The sequence below is a fragment of the Gigantopelta aegis genome, chromosome 11 (genome assembly GCF_016097555.1).
Source record: "Gigantopelta aegis isolate Gae_Host chromosome 11, Gae_host_genome, whole genome shotgun sequence".
Lineage (NCBI taxonomy): Eukaryota > Metazoa > Mollusca > Gastropoda > Neomphalida > Peltospiridae > Gigantopelta > Gigantopelta aegis.
In genome coordinates, this window is record NC_054709.1 from 34,597,814 (window position 1) to 34,617,347 (window position 19,534).

Genomic DNA, 19,534 nt, shown 5'->3' on the forward strand with positions numbered 1-19,534 from the left:
CCAGTCGTGGTGCAGGGTACTACATCCCACAGCCTTTGATATACCAGTCGTGGTGCACTGGCTGGAACGAAAAATAGCCCAACAGGCACACCGACGGGGATTGATCCTAGACCGACTGCGCCCCAGGCGAGCATTTTACCTCTGGGGTACATCACGCCAAAAGGAATCTTAAACTATAAAATGTGTAATTTATGCGTAACACACACCAAAGTGCCCGCTTGAGGTGCTTGCGTCTCAAGATCGAACCACCTCGGTGGTTCCATTCAACTGATTGGGGTTTTTTTTCTCATTCCAACCAGTGCATCACAACTGGTCAAAGGCCGTGGTATGTGCTTTCCTGTCTGTGGGAAAGTGCTGATTAAAGATCCCTTGCTGCATTAGGAAAAATATAGCGGTAATTACATCATAAAACTGTGTAAACAATTTCAACTCCACATCTTGGACTTGCCAAAGAAAAAGTCTGGAAAACTGCTGACGGACGGACAGACAGACAAACAGACAGACAGATAGAAGGACAGAGATGAAGCCTAAAGTCCCCTCTGGTTGGACAGGTAGGGGAACAACATGGATAATTATCTGTTGTTTTTCCTACTAATGGAATAACATTTAAGTTAATAACAGAAATGTCACAAAGTTTAAAATGTCATAGGAAACAGCCCAGATTGATTGTCTTTTTACAATGACGACGTCAATGGCGATGTTGTCTCTTTATGCTTGTATCTGATGAGGATGACGTTGTATTTTTACGTTTCTTCGTTGACTTGTCAGGAAGACTGCAATAAAAACAAGTTCATGTATTTAAGTTTTATTGCCTTTACACACATTTCTACGAACACAAGGTGACAAACTTGACAGGTCCTGTGCCTATTAACCTTAAAGTCTACCACTTTAATAAAGTCCAGACTTTAACGTCATGGCAACACCATTCAAATAGCATTACATTAAAGTCTGGACTTTATTAAAGTCTAGACTTTAAGTTTTATAAGCATGGGCCCTGGTCTGCTATAAAGTGGTGAAATGCTCGGCCTGATGCACGGTCGTTCTAGGAGCGATCCCCGTTCCATTGGCCTATTTCTTGTTCCAGGCAGTGCACCACGAGTGGTATATCAAAGGCCGTGGTATGTGCTATCCTGTCTGTGGGATGGTGCACAAAAAAGATTCCTTGCTACTAATGGAAAACTGTAGCAGGTTTCCTCATCAAATTATCAAATGTTTGACATCCAAAAGCCGATGATTAATAAATCAATGTGCTCTAGTGGTATTATTGAACAAAATAAACTTTAACTTGACCTGCTATATTGATTATTGTTTCTGCCAGAAAGAATTTTTTTGGTATGGCTCTATGGAATTGAATGCAACCAGTCAACAGTGGGTATGGGGGGCCTCCCCCAAAAAGAAAATGGGTTACGTTTACAGTTATGGTTAAGAAAATCGTACAGTAATGATAAGGATATTAATTTTGTCAAAAGGTTAACTTAAAAAAAATTTCTGCAAACCAAATTTGGGTATGGCATCATACCAGTTTTACCCAGTAGTCTAAAGGTTAATTGCCGAGATTTCTATAATGAACGCTACAGTCTGACCATGAGACACTATTACAAATATAACAGTTTACCTTGCTTTGAGTGCCGAGATTTCTATAATGAACGCTACAGTCTGACCACGAGACATTATTACAAAGATAACAGTTTACCTTGCTTTGAGTGGCGAGATTTCTATAAAGAACACTAGTCTGACCACGAGACACTATTACAAATGTAACAGTTTACCTTGCTTTGAGTGCCGAGATTTCTACAATGAACACTACAGTCTGACCACGAGACACTATTACAAATATAACAGTTTACCTTGCTTTGAGTGCCAAGATTTCTATAAAGAACACTACAGTCTGACCACGAGACACTATTACAAATATAGAAGTTTACCTTGCTTTGAGTGCCGAGATTTTTATAATGAACACTACAGTCTGACCACGAGACACTATTACAAATATAACAGTTTACCTTGCTTTGAGTGCCGAGATTTCTATAATGAACACTACAGTCTGACCACGAGACACTATTATAAATATAACAGTTTACCTTGCTTTGAGTGTCGAGATTTCTATAAAGAACACTACAGTCTGACCACGAGACACTATTACAAATATAACAGTTTACCTTGCTTTGAGTGTCGAGATTTCTATAATGAACATTACAGTCTGACCACGAGACACTATTATAAATATAACAGTTTACCTTGCTTTGAGTGCCGAGATTTCTATAAAGAACGCTACAGTCTGACCATGAGACACTATTATAAATATAAAAGTTCACCTTGCTTTGAGTGCCGAGATTTCATTAAAGAACACTACAGTCTGACCACGAGACACTATTATAAATATAACAGTTTACCTTGCTTTGAGTGCCGAGATTTCTATAATGAACGCTACAGAAATGAACGCTACAGTCTGACCACGAGGCACTATTACAAATATAACAGTTTACCTTGCTTTGAGTGCCGAGATTTCTATAATGAACGCTACAGAAATGAACGCTACAGTCTGACCACGAGACACTATTACAAATATAAGTTTACCTTGCTTTGAGTGCCGAGATTTCTATAATGAACGCTACAGAAATGAACGCTACAGTCTGACCACGAGACACTATTACAAATGTAACAGTTTACCTTGCTTTGAGTGCCGAGATTTCTATAATGAACGCTACAGAAATGAACGCTACAGTCTGACCACGAGACACTATTACAAATATAAAAGTTTACCTTGCTTTGAGTGCCGAGATTTCTATAATGAACGCTACAGTCTGACCACGAGACACTATTACAAATATAAAAGTTTACCTTGCTTTGAGTGCCGATATTTCTGGGGGACAGAAGTCCTCCACCGATGGAAGCGGGTCGTCCGTCAGGTACGAGGCAATGTAGTCGGGAATGACGCAGTGAACACCACCCACTACCAGGTGTTCCAGGTCTTCCTGTTACCATAGCAACATATACACGTGTCAATATCAAATACTGAGGTCATTAATGTGAATATATATTAATCAGTGTTTGACAATAAGGCTAATAATTATTTTTACACTGTATACAAAAGTAATTTCTATAATTTAGACACCATTTAACTAAAATAAAGTAATTTTAGAAATTAAAAAGAATATATTAGGACTTAATCCTACGTGGCATACCAAATTCAATAGCACCACAAATGCCCCCGCCCTCTACCGACCCCGGTCCGGCTGCTGGTGTTCTCTTGCACTTACCAGCTCGGGTGGTTCGGTTCCACCCACCTTAATCCCTTTCCTGTCCTGGACGGTGGAGCCGGCATGGGTCGACACATATTGTGAAACAGGTATTTCGTGTTATTAATTTAACGCAAATAATTACTAGCAAATAATTACTAGGAAGTTCCATTAAGAATTTTTTTTAAAATCCACGAAGCGTAACACGGTACATTTACTCACAATACACCAATATGATTATAACAATAAATGCAAACAACACCAGCCAACTGGTATGAAACAAATAACAAAGCCTAAAAGACGTGTATGCGTCATATGGTCACTCGTGGACAAGCCTAAAAGACGTGTATGCGTCATACGGTCACTCGTGGATAGGTCTAAAAGACGTGTATGTGCCATGCAGTCACTCGTGGATAGGCCTAAAAGACATGTATGTGTCGTGTGGTCACTCGTGGATAGGCCTAAAAGATCGTGCGGTCACTCGTGGATAGGCCTAAAAGATGTGTATGCGTCTTGCGGTCACTCGTGGATAGGCCTAAAAGATGTGTATGTGTCATGTGGTCACTCGTGGATAGGCCTAAAAGACATGTATGTGTCTTGCGGTCACTCGTGGATAGGCCTAAAAGATGTGTATGCGTCATGCGGTCACTCATAGATAGGCCTAAAAGACCTGTATGCGTCATGTGGTCACTCGTGGATAGGCCTAAAAGATGTGTATGCGTCATGTGGTCACTCGTGGATAGGCCTAAAAGACCTGTATGCGTCATACGGTCACTCGTGGATAGGCCTAAAAGACGTGTTTGCGTCATGCGGTCACTCATGGATAGGCCTAAAAGACGCGTCATTGCAGCACTCATCAGCCGAGTCATTCAAAATGGGATACTATTAGGCTAAGTGTAACTATTAGATTACTAATAATCTAGTATGTACCAAAAATAGTTTTATACATGTCGCAATTTTTAAATTAAAAAAAAAAATTATATACTTTTTTCCCCTCCACAAAAGTTTACCCGTTTTATAGTATGCCCATGACAGGTATGTACTACAACAGCTTGCTCTGAATGTGTACGTTAAGCCCTATGACCTGACCTAACCTAACTAGTGTCCAAAGAGAAAACCACAACAACCACTAACCTGAGATAATGCGACTTTGTGTAGCTCTAGGAATGCATGAGATGCTGATACGTCGGATGAAAATGGCGGTCTGAAAATGACAATGAAAAAGTTAATCTAATTACAAATTTGCAAACACACATTTTACCAAGAACCTTTTAATTTATTTTATTTTATTTTTATTTTTTGTCTGGCTTAATGCTCCATTAGAACATGTAACTCATTGGTTTATAATTAAAAAACAAGAAGTTTTATTTTGATAATTAAAAAACAAAAACATATGAAGTGCCCCAGGCCTCACCAAGCTCTAAATCCGGCCCTGAACAACTGGCCCCAGAATTCCAGATTTTCATCGGTGTTAAAATGACATGGTAATCAGCCAATACTCACTTCAACGACAAGACGTCTGCACCTCCAGCTTCCAGCAGACGGCGGAAGTTATTTTCCCGCTTTTTATCCGAGCACAGCAGAACCCTCCAACCATCGAACGCTCCTTTACAATGTGGATTCAACTGGAGACAAAAAGCAAAGTATTCTTTTTTTTAATTTCTACTTTTGGTTGACAAAATAGGAAGCATTACAATATTGACGTCCATAAGTAACTTTATAAGGCTTGAAATATTATTATATGAAAACCAACAAACTGTACAGCGGGATGTAAAAGTATCGTGAAGTTCAACATCTAAACTTCACAATGCACGTCGTGATACATGCAAAGAAGGAAAGAAGGATATAGTTTATTTAACGATGCACAACACATTTTATGTATGCAGGACTTCTAGTATTTTTATAAAATCCACTAGCCATGGGATCAGTGATTTTATAACTTTACTAGCCATGATTAAAAATTCACTAGCCCTACTTTTCTTTAAGTTACTACAATTTTACTAAATAATAGTAATAATCAGATATGTCACCTAGAGAGGGAGATAGCGCTTAAAAACACTGACATTGGGGGTCTGGGTGGGGTCAGGATATTCATATTTACAAAATAGACTTAACTGCAACATTTGACTCTTTTCTTTTTTTTCACTAGCCATCGGGCATGGCAATATTAGTTATTTACTAGCCCAACATTAAATATCACTAGCCATGGGAGTGGGACTACCATAATGTAGAAGCCCTGGTATGGTTATATGGCATCGCACATATGGTTAAGGACCACACATATACTGAGGGAGGAAAGATACATGTACGGTGGTTTCTAAATTGGTTCTTTTTTATTAGCGATAATATTTATTAAATTATAAAAAAATTATGTAAAAATTCTTTTGGACGTCAGTATATTTTTGTGCATGTATCCAATTACATTGGTGGCATGTAGCCCAGCGGTAAAGTGCTCGCTTGATGCACGGTCGGTCTGGGATCAATCCCCGTCAGTGGACCCGTGGTCTTATTTTTTGTTCCAGCCAGTGCACCACGACTGGTACATCTAATGTTGTGGTATGTGCTATCCTGACTGTGGGATGATGCATATAATAAATCCTTTGCTACTAATTGAAAAATGTATCGGGTTTCCTCTCAAAGACTATGTCAAAATTACCAAATGTTTGACATCCAATAGCCGATGATTAATAAATCAATATGTTCTAGTGGTGACATCATTAAACAAAACAAAGTTTAACTGTATCTAATTAGGGTTCAAGCTTGCTATTCTGGACACGAACTCTGAACTTATCTATGGTCAACTCAGTCAATTTATAGTAGCTATCAGTAGTGTTAACTTCATTGGATAATTTAATTTTTCATAACCATTCAGATGATTTTAAATCAATCCCTAACTTGTGTGATATTGTCATGTGCTTTCAAAAATCTCAAGTGTTTTCTCAAGAGGTGTGCAAGAAACCTGTATATTTACCAGAGGTATATGCTAGGAGGGGGATCAGGGACCCACCCCCACCTCCCATAGCCAAATATATTTATGTGCCTTTGATTTCTGGGTGGGGTTTTTTCTTCTTTTTTCAATGGATTGCCCTTTTCACAAGTTGGTTCATATGCTCTTTTCTTCTCAGCCCCCCACCCCCCCCCAGACATTTCGCCTGTTTACTTGTGTGAATGTGTGAGAACAAAGTGTTAGCTGTCACCTTTCTGAGCTCTTTGACTTTCTGTCTCCATCGGTGACACGCAGCCGCCAGTTTGGAGGCCTGGTGAGTTAGGTTTGACATGATCCGACTCGTGAACTCGCTGCCCCACTCGTGACTATCCTCCTGAAACAACAAACATGTCTGATTACTAGAGTACCTGGTCCCACTCGTGATTATCCTCCTGAAACAACAAACATGTCTGATTACTCGAGCGTGACTATCCTCCTGAAACATTAAACATGCCTGATTACTCGAGTACATGATCCCACTCATGACTATCCTCCTGAAACAACAAACATGCCTGATTACTCGAGTACATGATCCCACTCGTGACTATCCTCCTGAAACAACAAACATGCCTGAGTACTCGAGTACATGGTCCCACTCGTTACTATCCTGAAACATTAAACATGCCTGATTACTCGAGTACATGATCCCACTCATGACTATCCTCCTGAAACAACAAACATGCCTGATTACTCGAGTACATGATCCCACTCGTGACTATCCTCCTGAAACAACAAACATGCCTGATTACTCGAGTACATGGTCCCACTCGTTACTATCCTGAAACATTAAACATGCCTGATTACTCGAGTACATGATCCCACTCATGACTATCCTCCTGAAACAACAAACATGCCTGATTACTTGAGTACATGATCCCACTCGTGACTATCCTCCTGAAACAACAAACATGCCTGATTACTTGAGTACATGATCCCACTCGTGACTATCCTCCTGAAACAACAAACATGCCTGATTACTCGAGCGTGACTATCCTCCTGAAACAATAAACATGTCTGATTACTCGAGTACATGGTCCCACTCATGACTATCCTCCTGAAACAACAAACATGCCTGATTACTCGAGTACATGGTCCCACTCATGACTATCCTCCTGAAACAATAAACATGTCTGATTACTCGAGCGTGACTATCCTCCTGAAACAATAAACATGTCTGATTACTCGAGCGTGACTATCCTCCTGAAACAATAAACATGCCTGATTACTCTAGACCATGGTCCCACTCATGACTATCCTCCTGAAACAATAAACATGTCTGATTACTCGAGTACATGGTCCCACTCGTTACTATCCTGAAACATTAAACATGCCTGATTACTCGAGTACATGGTCCCGCTCGTGACTATCCTCCTGAAACAACAAACATGTCTGATTACTCGAGTACATGGTCCCACTCGTTACTATCCTGAAACATTAAACATGCCTGATTTCTCAAGTACATGGTCCCACTCGTGACTATCCTCCTGAAACAACAAACATGTCTGATTACTCGAGTACATGGTCCCACTCGTTACTATCCTGAAACATTAAAGATGCCTGATTACTCGAGTACATGGTCCCACTCGTGACTATCCTCCTGAAACAATAAACATGTCTGATTACTCGAGTACATGGTCCCACTCGTGACTATCCTCCTGAAACATTAAACATGCCTGATTACTCGAGTACATGGTCCCACTCGTGACTATCCTCCTGAAACATTAAACATGCCTGATTACTCGAGTACATGGTCCCACTCGTGACTGTCCTCCTGAAACAATAAACATGCCTGATTACTCGAGTACATGGTCCCACTCGTTACTATCCTGAAACAATAAACATGCCTGATTACTCAAGTACATGGTCCCACTGGTTACTATCCTGAAACATTAAACATGCCTGATTACTCGAGTACATGATTCCACTCGTGACTATCCTGAAACAACAAACATGTCTGATTACTCGTGTACATGATGCTATTCGCTGCCAACTCGTTACTGAAACAGTAAACATATTTATTAAAGGCACTGACACCAGTTTATTGAGTGTAAAATATTTCCAGCTGTTACACCTGTTCTACTGTTAAATTATAAATTACTTACAGCTTTTCCAATGTGTAAGAAAAGACGTCTGCTGTTGCCATACTCCTTTCTGATTGGATACAGGGCTAGCTCTCGCACATGTATGGTAAATTTTATTTTAATTTGGCAAAATAATTTTATGTAATAATTGATATTTTGTTCGAAATTAGCCAAGTTTCTGCAATTTTTTTAGTTTTAATAAATAATTTGTCGAAATGTTCTGCTTACCGAGAGGTAGCCCAGGGCTACTTTGAAAGCATTACTTGGGTGCGTATCGGAGGTAATAAAATACTGGTTAATAAACACTGTCGATATTCTTAGGAACACCGAACACTCATCGTATACTTGAATACTTTTTTAGCAGGGAAGATCAAAATGCAGTCTACTCGGTGAAAATTATTTGAAATGAAATTGGAGAAAGAAATCTCTGTTATACAGAAGTTTGTTTGTTTTGTTTAACAACACCACTAGAGCACATTGATTTATTTATCATTTGCTATTGTATGTCAAACATTTGGTAATTTTGATAAAGTCTTAGCGAGGAAACCCGCTACATTTTTCCATTAGTAGCAAGGGATCTATTATATGCACCATCATACAGACAGGATAGTACATACCACAGCCTTTGATATACAAGTCGTGTTGCATTGGCTGGAACGAGAAATAGCCCAATGGGCCCACCGACAGGGATTGATCCCAGACTGACTGTGAATCAAGCGAGTGCCTTTCCACTGAACTATGTCCTGTACCCTGTTATACAAAAAAGTAAAGAAAAAAAACAAAACACAATGAAACGTACTTTAACAAACTTGTTTTCCTGTCGACACGCCTCAAAGTACGACTTGTGAAGAACCCATTTACCCGACGCGATCGCGGCCAGGACTTTCTCGTTCCTCGCTGGCTGTTCTGTAACAAGAATTACACAAAATTACACATCTCACCTACTGTAAAAATACGCTCTTTGAGTGCTTTCACAGATGTTTTTCTCAGTGCGTGTTGAAAACGAATGAATGAATGAACTCCTGCACGAAACATACATTGGCTTTTGGGTGACAAACTACAGTATAACATAAAAATTCAACATTTAAAGTAAAACACAGTGTAGCATGTTAAAAAGACCATTAATTAAAAACATTTTAAGTAATTTTATAAAAGAATTTATAAAGAAATAATTCGTGATATAAAATTCAGGATTTAGTTCTTTTAAAAAAAAACCCACAAAAACAAAAACAAAAAAAACACACAAGAAAATTAAATCGATTCTAATCACGCACTGAAATAAATATTATCTACATAGATTAACCTATAAATTAGGAGTCATTGGTTTAGAACTTGGTTTGTGAAAAACAGATCTAAATACAAGAACTAAAGTTTAGAGTTGTCGCTGATCAAAAAGAAATACATGTAATTGTATCTCGCTTTCTGATTGTGTCAAAGTGAGACAAAAAGTGTCAAGATATAGGCGTAAGTAAATTTACCGTAAGATGCGTACACAACTGATCAAAGTTCTGTGTCAACTCACCAACAGTAATGTTCTTACACGATTGATCAAAGTTCTGTGTACTGATCAAAGTTCTGTGTACTGATCAAAGTTCTGTGTAAACTTACTGACAATAAGATGTGTACATGACTGATCAAAGTTCTGTGTAAACTTACCAACAATAAGATGTGTACATCACTGATCAAAGTTCTGTGTACTGATCAAAGTTCTGTATAAACCTACCGAAAATAAGATGTGTACACGACTGATCAAAGTTCTGTGTACTGATCAAAGTTCTGTATAAACCTACCGAAAATAAGATGTGTACACGACTGATCAAAGTTCTGTGTACTGATCAAAGTTCTGTATAAACCTACCGAAAATAAGATGTGTACACGAATGATCAAAGTTCTGTGTAAACTTACCGAAAATAAGATGTGTACACGACTGATCAAAGTTCTGTGTACTGATCAAAGTTCTGTATAAACCTACCGACAATAAGATGTGTACACGACTGATCAAAGTTCTGTGTAAACCTACCGAAAATAAGATGTGTACACGACTGATCAAAGTTCTGTGTAAACCTACCGACAATAAGATGTGTACACGACTGATCAAAGTTCTGTGTAAACCTACCGAAAATAAGATGTGTACACGACTGATCAAAGTTCTGTGTAAACCTACCGACAATAAGATGTGTACACGACTGATCAAAGTTCTGTGTAAACCTACCGAAAATAAGATGTGTACACGACTGATCAAAGTTCTGTGTAAACCTACCGACAATAAGATGTGTACATGACTGATCAAAGTTCTGTGTAACAATAAGATGTGTACACGACTGATCAAAGTTCTATGTAAACCTACCGACAATAAGATGTGTACACGACTGATCAAAGTTCTGTGTAAACTTACCGACAATAAGATGTGTACACGACTGATCCAAGTTCTGTGTAAACTTACCGACAATAAGATGTGTACACGACTGATCAAAGTTCTGTGTAAACTTACCGACAATAAGATGTGTACACGACTGATCTAAGTTCTGTGTAAACCTACCGACAATAAGATGTGTACACGACTGATCAAAGTTCTGTGTAAACCTACCGACAATAAGATGTGTACATGACTGATCAAAGTTCTGTGTAAACTTACCGACAATAAGATGTGTACACGACTGATCAAAGTTCTGTGTAAACTTACCGACAATAAGATGTGTACAAGACTGATCAAAGTTCTGTGTAAACCTACCGACAATAAGATGTGTACACGACTGATCAAAGTTCTGTGTAAACTTACCGACAATAAGATGTGTACACGACTGATCTAAGTTCTGTGTAAACCTACCGACAATAAGATGTGTACATGACTGATCAAAGTTCTGTGTATCAAGAAGTCTTCCTCCTAACTGCTCTATAAGAGCTCCGTAGTCAACGCGCTCCTGCAAAATATATGTAAAAAAACAAATGAACTAGTTGACAGAATGTGGGTGCTCTTGGGTTTCTTTCTGTAGTATGTGTAGTAGTGATTAATATCTGAATTTTTTTAATCAAGGAACTCGAAAATGGTCAAACATAGGATTGTTGTGGTATTAGAGTGGAAATCTTTGACTAATTTTTGGTGGTTGGCGACTGCCAAAAAATTACATAGCTTGGTCTCCGACTGTAATGAGAGCATATTTATGTCCATCTAGCTCTCTTACAGTCAGAGTACTCGGGCTAAGATATATGTTGACTGTCATTTTGAAGAATCAATGTAATTTGTACAAATAATGTTTATGAGCAATGCTAGTCAAGCTAGAGAGTCCTACATAATTTTTGTGAGCCTCAGGCTCCCGGACTCTCCTCAAAATCGCACACTGGATTAATTTATCATCACATGACTCATGATATTACCGCCTGCTGCATCCCCGACACGAGAAAGACGAGTTGCCGTGGTAGCCGATGCTGTCCGGTTGTGTCACAGCTGTCGTCGTCTACCAGCTCCACAGGCTGAGGAGACATCACTGCCGTTGTCGGTTTGGGACCTGGAAAGGCTGAAATACAAATTAATATATATATATATATATATTATCCACATAGTTCAACATAACCGACTTAATAATAGTCATACGAAGCACATGTGTAATGGGTGATGACGTAATTTTGGGAAGTGACATCATAACATGACGTTGCTTCCCCAGTCTTAGCTCAGACTGTGCATTTGAAATATGACGTCATTTTGTCGTCTTCTAGTTGTGGCTGAAACATTTTGACTTGGGTCTTGTTATTCATAAAGAAAACAACAATAATAATATGGATAATAAAGAAATGATTAAACTTGTGTGTGTGTGTCAGGATTCATAAAAAATCCTGACACTCATTTCGTAAAATCAGTACAACACACAAGCTCGTTTAGTAATCTCTATATATTAAACAAGCTTCCATTTCATATCATGTTTATGTGTCGAGTGAAAGAATTATTTCACGAGGGACATAAGGATGATACGAAATGGAAGCTCTTTTAATATCCTATTATTACTCATACTCGATAATAAATTTATATCACTAAACTCATTTGGTTCACGTTCCTGTAAAGTTGTAGTGTGCTAATCAATGACGTTATCGTATAATGTCTAAGTGTTATGTCCCACTTGGTGTATGCACTAAGATATTTTTAATAATATGGGTTTATAAAGAGAGATTATTACACGAGGTTGTGTGTCGTACTGATTTTACAAAACGAGTGTCGGGATTCTTGTATTGCCCGAGCGAGAGCAAGAGTAATACATGAATTCTGACACGAGTTTCGTAAAATCAGTATGACTCACATGCGAGTGTAATAATTTTTTTATTATCCATATTATTATTTTTTATGAATAACAAGGACCATCTCAAAATGATTCAAACACAATCAGAAGGAGAAAACGAAATGACGTCATATCTCACACAGTCTGAGCTAGGACAGAGTAAGCAATGTCATGTTATGACATCGCTTCCCAAAATTGCATCATTAAACTTGTTATTACACATGTGCTTCATATGTTTTTTATTAACTCGGTTATGTTGAACCATATGGTTAATAAATGTTCTTACCACACAAACATCACAACAGGAATTACTAACAATATTTCAACTACAATAACTTCTTTTCACAGCAACTACTGCTCATCAAAATGTTAGTAACAACAAAATATTCCCTGGCCGTTTCAACATATATTCATGCTACTTGTATCAGTGGCCATTCTTACCTGGGTAAGATAAAACGATTATATTACCCATATGGTTAAAAATATCTTGGTACATATCAAAGTGAATGCCAAGTGGGACGTACCCCTTCGACATCAAACAATGACGTCTTTGAATGGTGCACTACAACCTTACAGGAACATCAACCAAACGAGTTGAGTGATATAAATATCTTGGTACATATCAAAGTGAATGCCAAGTGGGACGTAACACTTCGACATCACACAATGACGTCTTTGACTGGTGCACTACAACCTTACAGGAACATCAACCAAACGAGTTGAGTGATATAAATATCTTGGTACATATCAAAGTGAATGCCAAGTGAGACGTAACACTTCGACATCACACAATGACATCTTTGACTGGTGCACTACAACCTTACAGGAACATCAAACCAAACGAGTGTGAGTGATATAAATATCTTGGTACATATCAAAGTGAATGCAAGTGGGACGTAACACTTCGACATCACACAATGACGTCTTTGACTGGTGCACTACAAACCTTACAGGAACATCAACCAAACGAGTTGAGTGATATAAACCTTGGTACATATCAAAGTGAATGCCAAGTGGGACGTAACACTTCGACATCACACAATGACGTCTTTGACTGGTGCACTACAACCTTACAGGAACATCAACCAAACGAGTTGAGTGATATAAATATCTTGGTACATATCAAAGTGAATGCCAAGTGGGACGTAACACTTCGACATCACACAATGACGTCTTTGACTGGTGCACTACAACCTTACAGGAACATCAACCAAACGAGTTGAGTGATATAAATATCTTGGTACATATCAAAGTGAATGCCAAGTGGGACGTAACACTTCGACATCACACAATGACGTCTTTGACTGGTGCACTACAACCTTACAGGAACATCAACCAAACGAGTTGAGTGATATAAATATCTTGGTACATATCAAAGTGAATGCCAAGTGGGACGTAACACTTCGACATCACACAATGACAATTTTGACTGGTGCACTACAACCTTACAGGAACATCAACCAAACGAGTTGAGTGATATAAATATCTTGGTACATATCAAAGTGAATGCCAAGTGGGACGTAACACTTCGACATCACACAATGACGTCTTTGACTGGTGCACTACAACATTACAGGAACATCAACGAGTTGAGTGATATAAATATCTTGGTACATATCAAAGTGAATGCCAAGTGGGACGTAACACTTCGACATCACACAATGACGTCTTTGACTGGTGCACTACAACCTTACAGGAACATCAACCAAACGAGTTGAGTGATATTTATATTAAGATTGATTTTGGGTAATAAATTGGATATTAAACTCGCTATCATTTCTTATCATGTTTATGTCCTTTGTGAAATAATTTTCATTGTTACTCACTACAGCTCATGTCAAATGAAAATTATTTCACTAGGGACATAACCATGATACGAAATGGAAGCTCGTTTAATAGCCTATATGCCTTAAGGCAGTAACACATTATTCAGGGCTTCTAGATTATGGTAGCCCCACTCCCATGGCTAGTGATATTTAATGATGGGCTAGTAAATAACTACTATTGCCATGCCCAACAGCTAGTGAATATTTTTGGTCAAATATGTTGCAGTTAATTCCATTTTGTAAATATGAATATCCTGCCCCACCCCAACCCACTAATATTAGTGTTTTTAAGCTCTATCTCCAACTTTAGGTGACATATTTGATTATTGCTAACATTATTTAGTAAAATTGTATTAACTTAAAGGAAAGTAGGGCTAGTGAATTTTGAATCGTGACTAGTAAAGGTGTTAAATCACCGATCCCATGGCTAGTGGATTTTATAAAAATTCTAGAAGCCCTGCATTATTATTCTCTATTTATCTAACATGATGGAGGTTTTTAAACATCTTAAAGTTGCATCTTCCTGCCAACATTATTTATTAATTTTTAAAATTAAAATATAAACATTATACTTTGAACTACATGCCCATAAAAAAAAAATCACAAATAATTTAATTTATTAGTATAGATAAAGAATTTGTTTCGTTTAACAACACTACTAGAGCACATTGATTAATCAATCATCGGTTATTGGGTGTCAAACATTTGGTAATTCTGACATGTAGTCATCAGAGGAAACCCCCTACATTTTGAAAATATTTAAGAACATTTAAAAATTTCCCAAATCAAAATTAGTTTGTGGAGGGTGCCTCAGTGGATAACTGTACCAAGTTTCAAAATGATTCAATCAATACAGTAGCAGAAGATAAGACTTCAAAGGATAAGTTGACAGACGAACAGACGGACAAACCGGATTTAGAAAAGCTTCATTGACGAATGCCACAGAGGAGCTAAAACACCCATTTCCACATTTTTGTAGGGAGCAGGCTGATTTTTGTCTCATTTAATCAAAAATGCCCGAATAACAACATTTATTCATATTAGGTTATATCGTAGTACTAAACCAAATAACTTCCAACTGGGTCATAGTTCGAGGTGCACCCAACTTTTGATAGAGAAGTGAATACCACAAGTCCTGTGATTGGTGATAAATGTGTGTGTGTTGGTTGTAAAACAAATTAGTTTTACCTGGGCAAAATAAGTATGCAATTTTATTTCACCTAGTACCACTGTGTCAAGTAGTGTTGTGCTCGAAACATGTATGGGGTACCTGTCAAAAAAAGTACCTTAATTTTGTGTGGAACTAGAAATGAGCAGCTTGACCCCAATTTTTTTCTGATTCACTTTAAGGGTGAGGGGTGGTAGTATTTATATCCGTGGTGTTTATGTCGATTGATAAGCTGCAATTACATGGATTACAACTAATATTGTGTGTAGAAATATGAAAATACATGGTGAAAATGTTTTACGCCGGCTAATTTTGCTCAAATATCTTTTTTAATCCGAATTTGAGTATTTGCATCTTCTACACTTATGAACCCACCCAACTTAATATTTTTGAGCTTGATACCAAAACACTACAACTGTTTTTTGGCCAAACAAATTATTCTCAATTTAATAGTTTTTTTACCCAGAGGTGGCGCTTCCGGAGTTGGTGTTCTTGGCTCCTGACTGCGTCTATCTCCCTTTGATGTAGAAACACGAATCTATGAAAAAACATAAAAAACCAGAGTTAAAAGGTACATAGTTTAAGGTTACAATTTCAGGTTTTAAATTTTCTTTTCTGTATTGTATAACTATCTGTTGTATTCTTGCATGTCCACCCCCATCCCCCCCCCCCCCCCCCCCCCCCCATCAGGCTATTTCTCGTCCCAGCCAGTGTACCACAACTGGTATATCAAAGGCCATGGTATGTGCTATCCTGTCTGTGGGATGGTGCATATAAAAGATACCTTCCTACCAATGGAAAAATGCAGCGGGTTTCCCCTCTAACTGTATGAAAATGACCATATGTTTGACATCCAATAGCAGATTAATAAATCAATGTGCTCTAGTGGTGTCGTTAAACAAAACAAACATTCTTGCATGTCCTAATATTTACAGACAGCAACTTGCTGTAACCGTTTGGCGCATGGCAGAATTTTGGCGACACTGTTTTTGTATTTTACCTTTTTAAGGGTGGATCCAGATTTTTGTAATGGGGGGGGGGGGTCCCAAAAAAATCTGTATTTGTTTTTGCCAAATTAAATTAGCTGAGTTTCGAAAAGTAGTAGATCGGGCACATTGGCGTAGGCCAGACAGTTCACGGTTTTGTGGTCAATCTGATTTACGGGAGATTATCATTGGTGAGTGTGAGGTCACTGTAGACACACACCACTATATACCTTGGCAGATTTATCATTTCTCTTCATGAGATTATCGTTGGGTGAAGTCACTGTCGTTGGGTAGACACACACCACTACATACCTTGGCAGATTTATCATTTCTCTTCATGAGATTATTGTTGGGTGAAGTTACTGTCGTTGGGTAGACACACACCACTACATACCTTGAAAGATTTATAATTTCTCTTCATGAGATTATCGATGGTGAGCGTGAAGTCACTGTCGTTGGGTAGACACACACCACTACATACCTTAGCAGATTTATCATTTCTCTTCATGAGATTATCGTTGGTGAGTGTGAAGTCACTGTCGTTGGTTAGACACACACCACTACATACCTTGACAGATTTATCATTTCTCTTCGTGAGATTATCGTTTGCGAGCGTGAAGTCACTGTCGTTGGGTACACACACCACTACATACCGTGCAGATTTATCATTTTTCTTCATGAGATTATCGTTGGTGAGTGTGATGTCACTGTCGTTGGTTAGACACACACCACTACATACCTTGACAGATTTATCATTTCTTTTCATGAGATTATCGATGGTGAGTGTGATGTCACTGTTATTGGGTAGACACACACCACTACATACCTTGGCAGATTTATCATTTCTCTTCGTGAGATTATCGTTTGCGAGCATGAAGTCACTGTCATCGGGTAGACACACACCACACGAGCGTGAAGTCACCGTCGTTGGGTAGACACACACCACTACATACCTTGACAGATTTATTGTTTCTCTTCGTGAGATTATCGTTGGTGAGAGTGACATCACTATCGTTGGGTAAACACACATCACTACATACCTTGACAGATTTATCGTTTCTCTTCATGAGATTATCGTTTGCGAGTGTGAAGTCACTGTCATTGGGTAGATCCATATCCGCAATGAAGTCATCCGTGTTCTGACTCGGGCTGAACGCATGCTCCAACTTCTCCGCTAGCTTCTCTTGCTCCAGCCTAGTGTTTAAACATTATCGTTATACAACAACCATTCTCACAAATCTCTACACTATACCTAAGTACAGGTAACTTTTCTTCAGCAGTTGAAAATCAATTTACACAAAACATGCATTATGAAAGTACTGCTAAACGGGCATTCTCATTTTGCAATTAGTAGTACCAACTTGTCGCATGTGGTTGAATCATACTGTGAGAACATCTAAATCGGAATGACTTTAGTCTTATGCATTCAGATTTTTTGTAGGGTTGATAAATTTTATGTGATGAGTTGGGAAGACTAATTTCATAATGAGAATGCAATACATGTCCCCTACCAGGCCCAACAAATTGTTGCATCTCTTAAGTTCAAGGGCCATAAGGGTTAAAAATGGGTAAATTATCATGAAAATCAAATATGATTTGTAACAGTACATGATAAAGCTATACACAAAATTGCAGTACAATATCTTGAGACTGCAAAAACATATTTCTGAATCTCGTAAGTTCAAGGGCCATCACTCTGTCAAAAATGAGTAAATTACCATGAAAATAAAACATGATTTGTAACAGTTCATGATAAACGTATATACAACATTTCAGCTTAATACCTTGAGGCTTTGGAAAAAAAATTCTGTTGTATCTCCTAAGTTCAAGGGCCCTAACTCTGTCCAAACTAAGTAAATCAACTGTAGCAGTCCATGATAAAGCTATATACAAAATTCTGTGTTCAGACAGACAGACAGACAGGGCAGATACGAAACCTATAGTCCACTCTGGTAAGACAAGTCGGCGAATAATAAATTTTAAAGTCACAGACCCTAGTTTCAACAACATGAAAATTAACACTAAGTTTTATTCATCTACAAACCTGGAATGCATTTGAATAAATTTATAACAGAGTGAAATAAGAGTCTGTGATGTTGAAATGAAGACATACCCTTAAAACGTAGACTAGAGCTCGTCTCCATAATCGTTACTTCTCAGAGGTACGTGTGTTTTTAAAAACATGAAACATTTATTTCCTGGCATTAGAAATGCCCGGATGATCAGAAACACGGAAATTAATAAGCTAAGCAATAAAATCTATGTCACATTGGCTGATATTAATTACCAAAAGTATCCCTAATACCGTATTTTCCCCATGTGCTATGCGCATTTCCCCCCCAAAAAAATACAGGTTAAAAATGGGAGTGCGCATTATACATAACAATAGGAAAAAAAATATTTTCAAAAATGACCAGCGATCACCCACAAAAATCATCGATCAGTAGTTTACGGTACTTTACAGGTTATTGACAGTGTTCATTACAACGAAACACCAATATCGCTTTTCACTTGTGATGGTTGTAATAAATGTAAAATAAATGTATAAAAGCATCCATACCTTGCCAAAAAGTGCAGAAAAATGGACCGTAATATTTTTAATTTCCATGAGATTTTAATTCGGCCATTTCAATCAAACTAGAAATATATGACACTACTATAAAATTAGAAATCTCGCGCATTCACGTTAGGCACGAGAATCAAATTTAATATGCTACATTTTTGTTTTCATTTATTTATTAGTTATTTACAGTGTATATAATCTTGTCTTGATTTATGCATGTGTAAGTCTGTGACATGTAAGTACGCATGTAGGTCTATGTACACAAGTACCTAACTTAAGTTTTGTTTATTAAATATACCACTGCTTTTGCTTTTAGTTAATTTTGGTGACCGGGTGTATATGGTACATCTTGCATTCACCGTTGATTTTGTGGTTTAAAAAAATGGTGCGCATTATATTGTGGTTCAGGTGGTTTTT

At 38.0% G+C, this 19,534-nt stretch overlaps 1 protein-coding gene across 1 annotated transcript in view; it reads right to left on the bottom strand.

The window, feature by feature from the left end:
- The window catches only part of LOC121385660 (DNA topoisomerase 2-binding protein 1-A-like), an 80,451-nt gene continuing 60,917 nt past the window's right edge, over positions 1 to 19,534 (bottom strand). Inside the window, exons 35-44 of the mRNA XM_041516420.1 lie at positions 17,595 to 17,748; positions 16,031 to 16,106; positions 11,682 to 11,821; positions 11,134 to 11,227; positions 9,106 to 9,212; positions 6,437 to 6,559; positions 4,743 to 4,864; positions 4,374 to 4,443; positions 2,842 to 2,975; positions 1 to 773 (exon numbers count right to left, since the gene is read on the bottom strand). Coding sequence (XP_041372354.1) covers positions 689 to 773; positions 2,842 to 2,975; positions 4,374 to 4,443; positions 4,743 to 4,864; positions 6,437 to 6,559; positions 9,106 to 9,212; positions 11,134 to 11,227; positions 11,682 to 11,821; positions 16,031 to 16,106; positions 17,595 to 17,748 — 1,105 coding nt within the window. The 3' untranslated portion in view covers positions 1 to 688. The remainder of the gene's footprint in view (positions 774 to 2,841; positions 2,976 to 4,373; positions 4,444 to 4,742; positions 4,865 to 6,436; positions 6,560 to 9,105; positions 9,213 to 11,133; positions 11,228 to 11,681; positions 11,822 to 16,030; positions 16,107 to 17,594; positions 17,749 to 19,534) is intronic.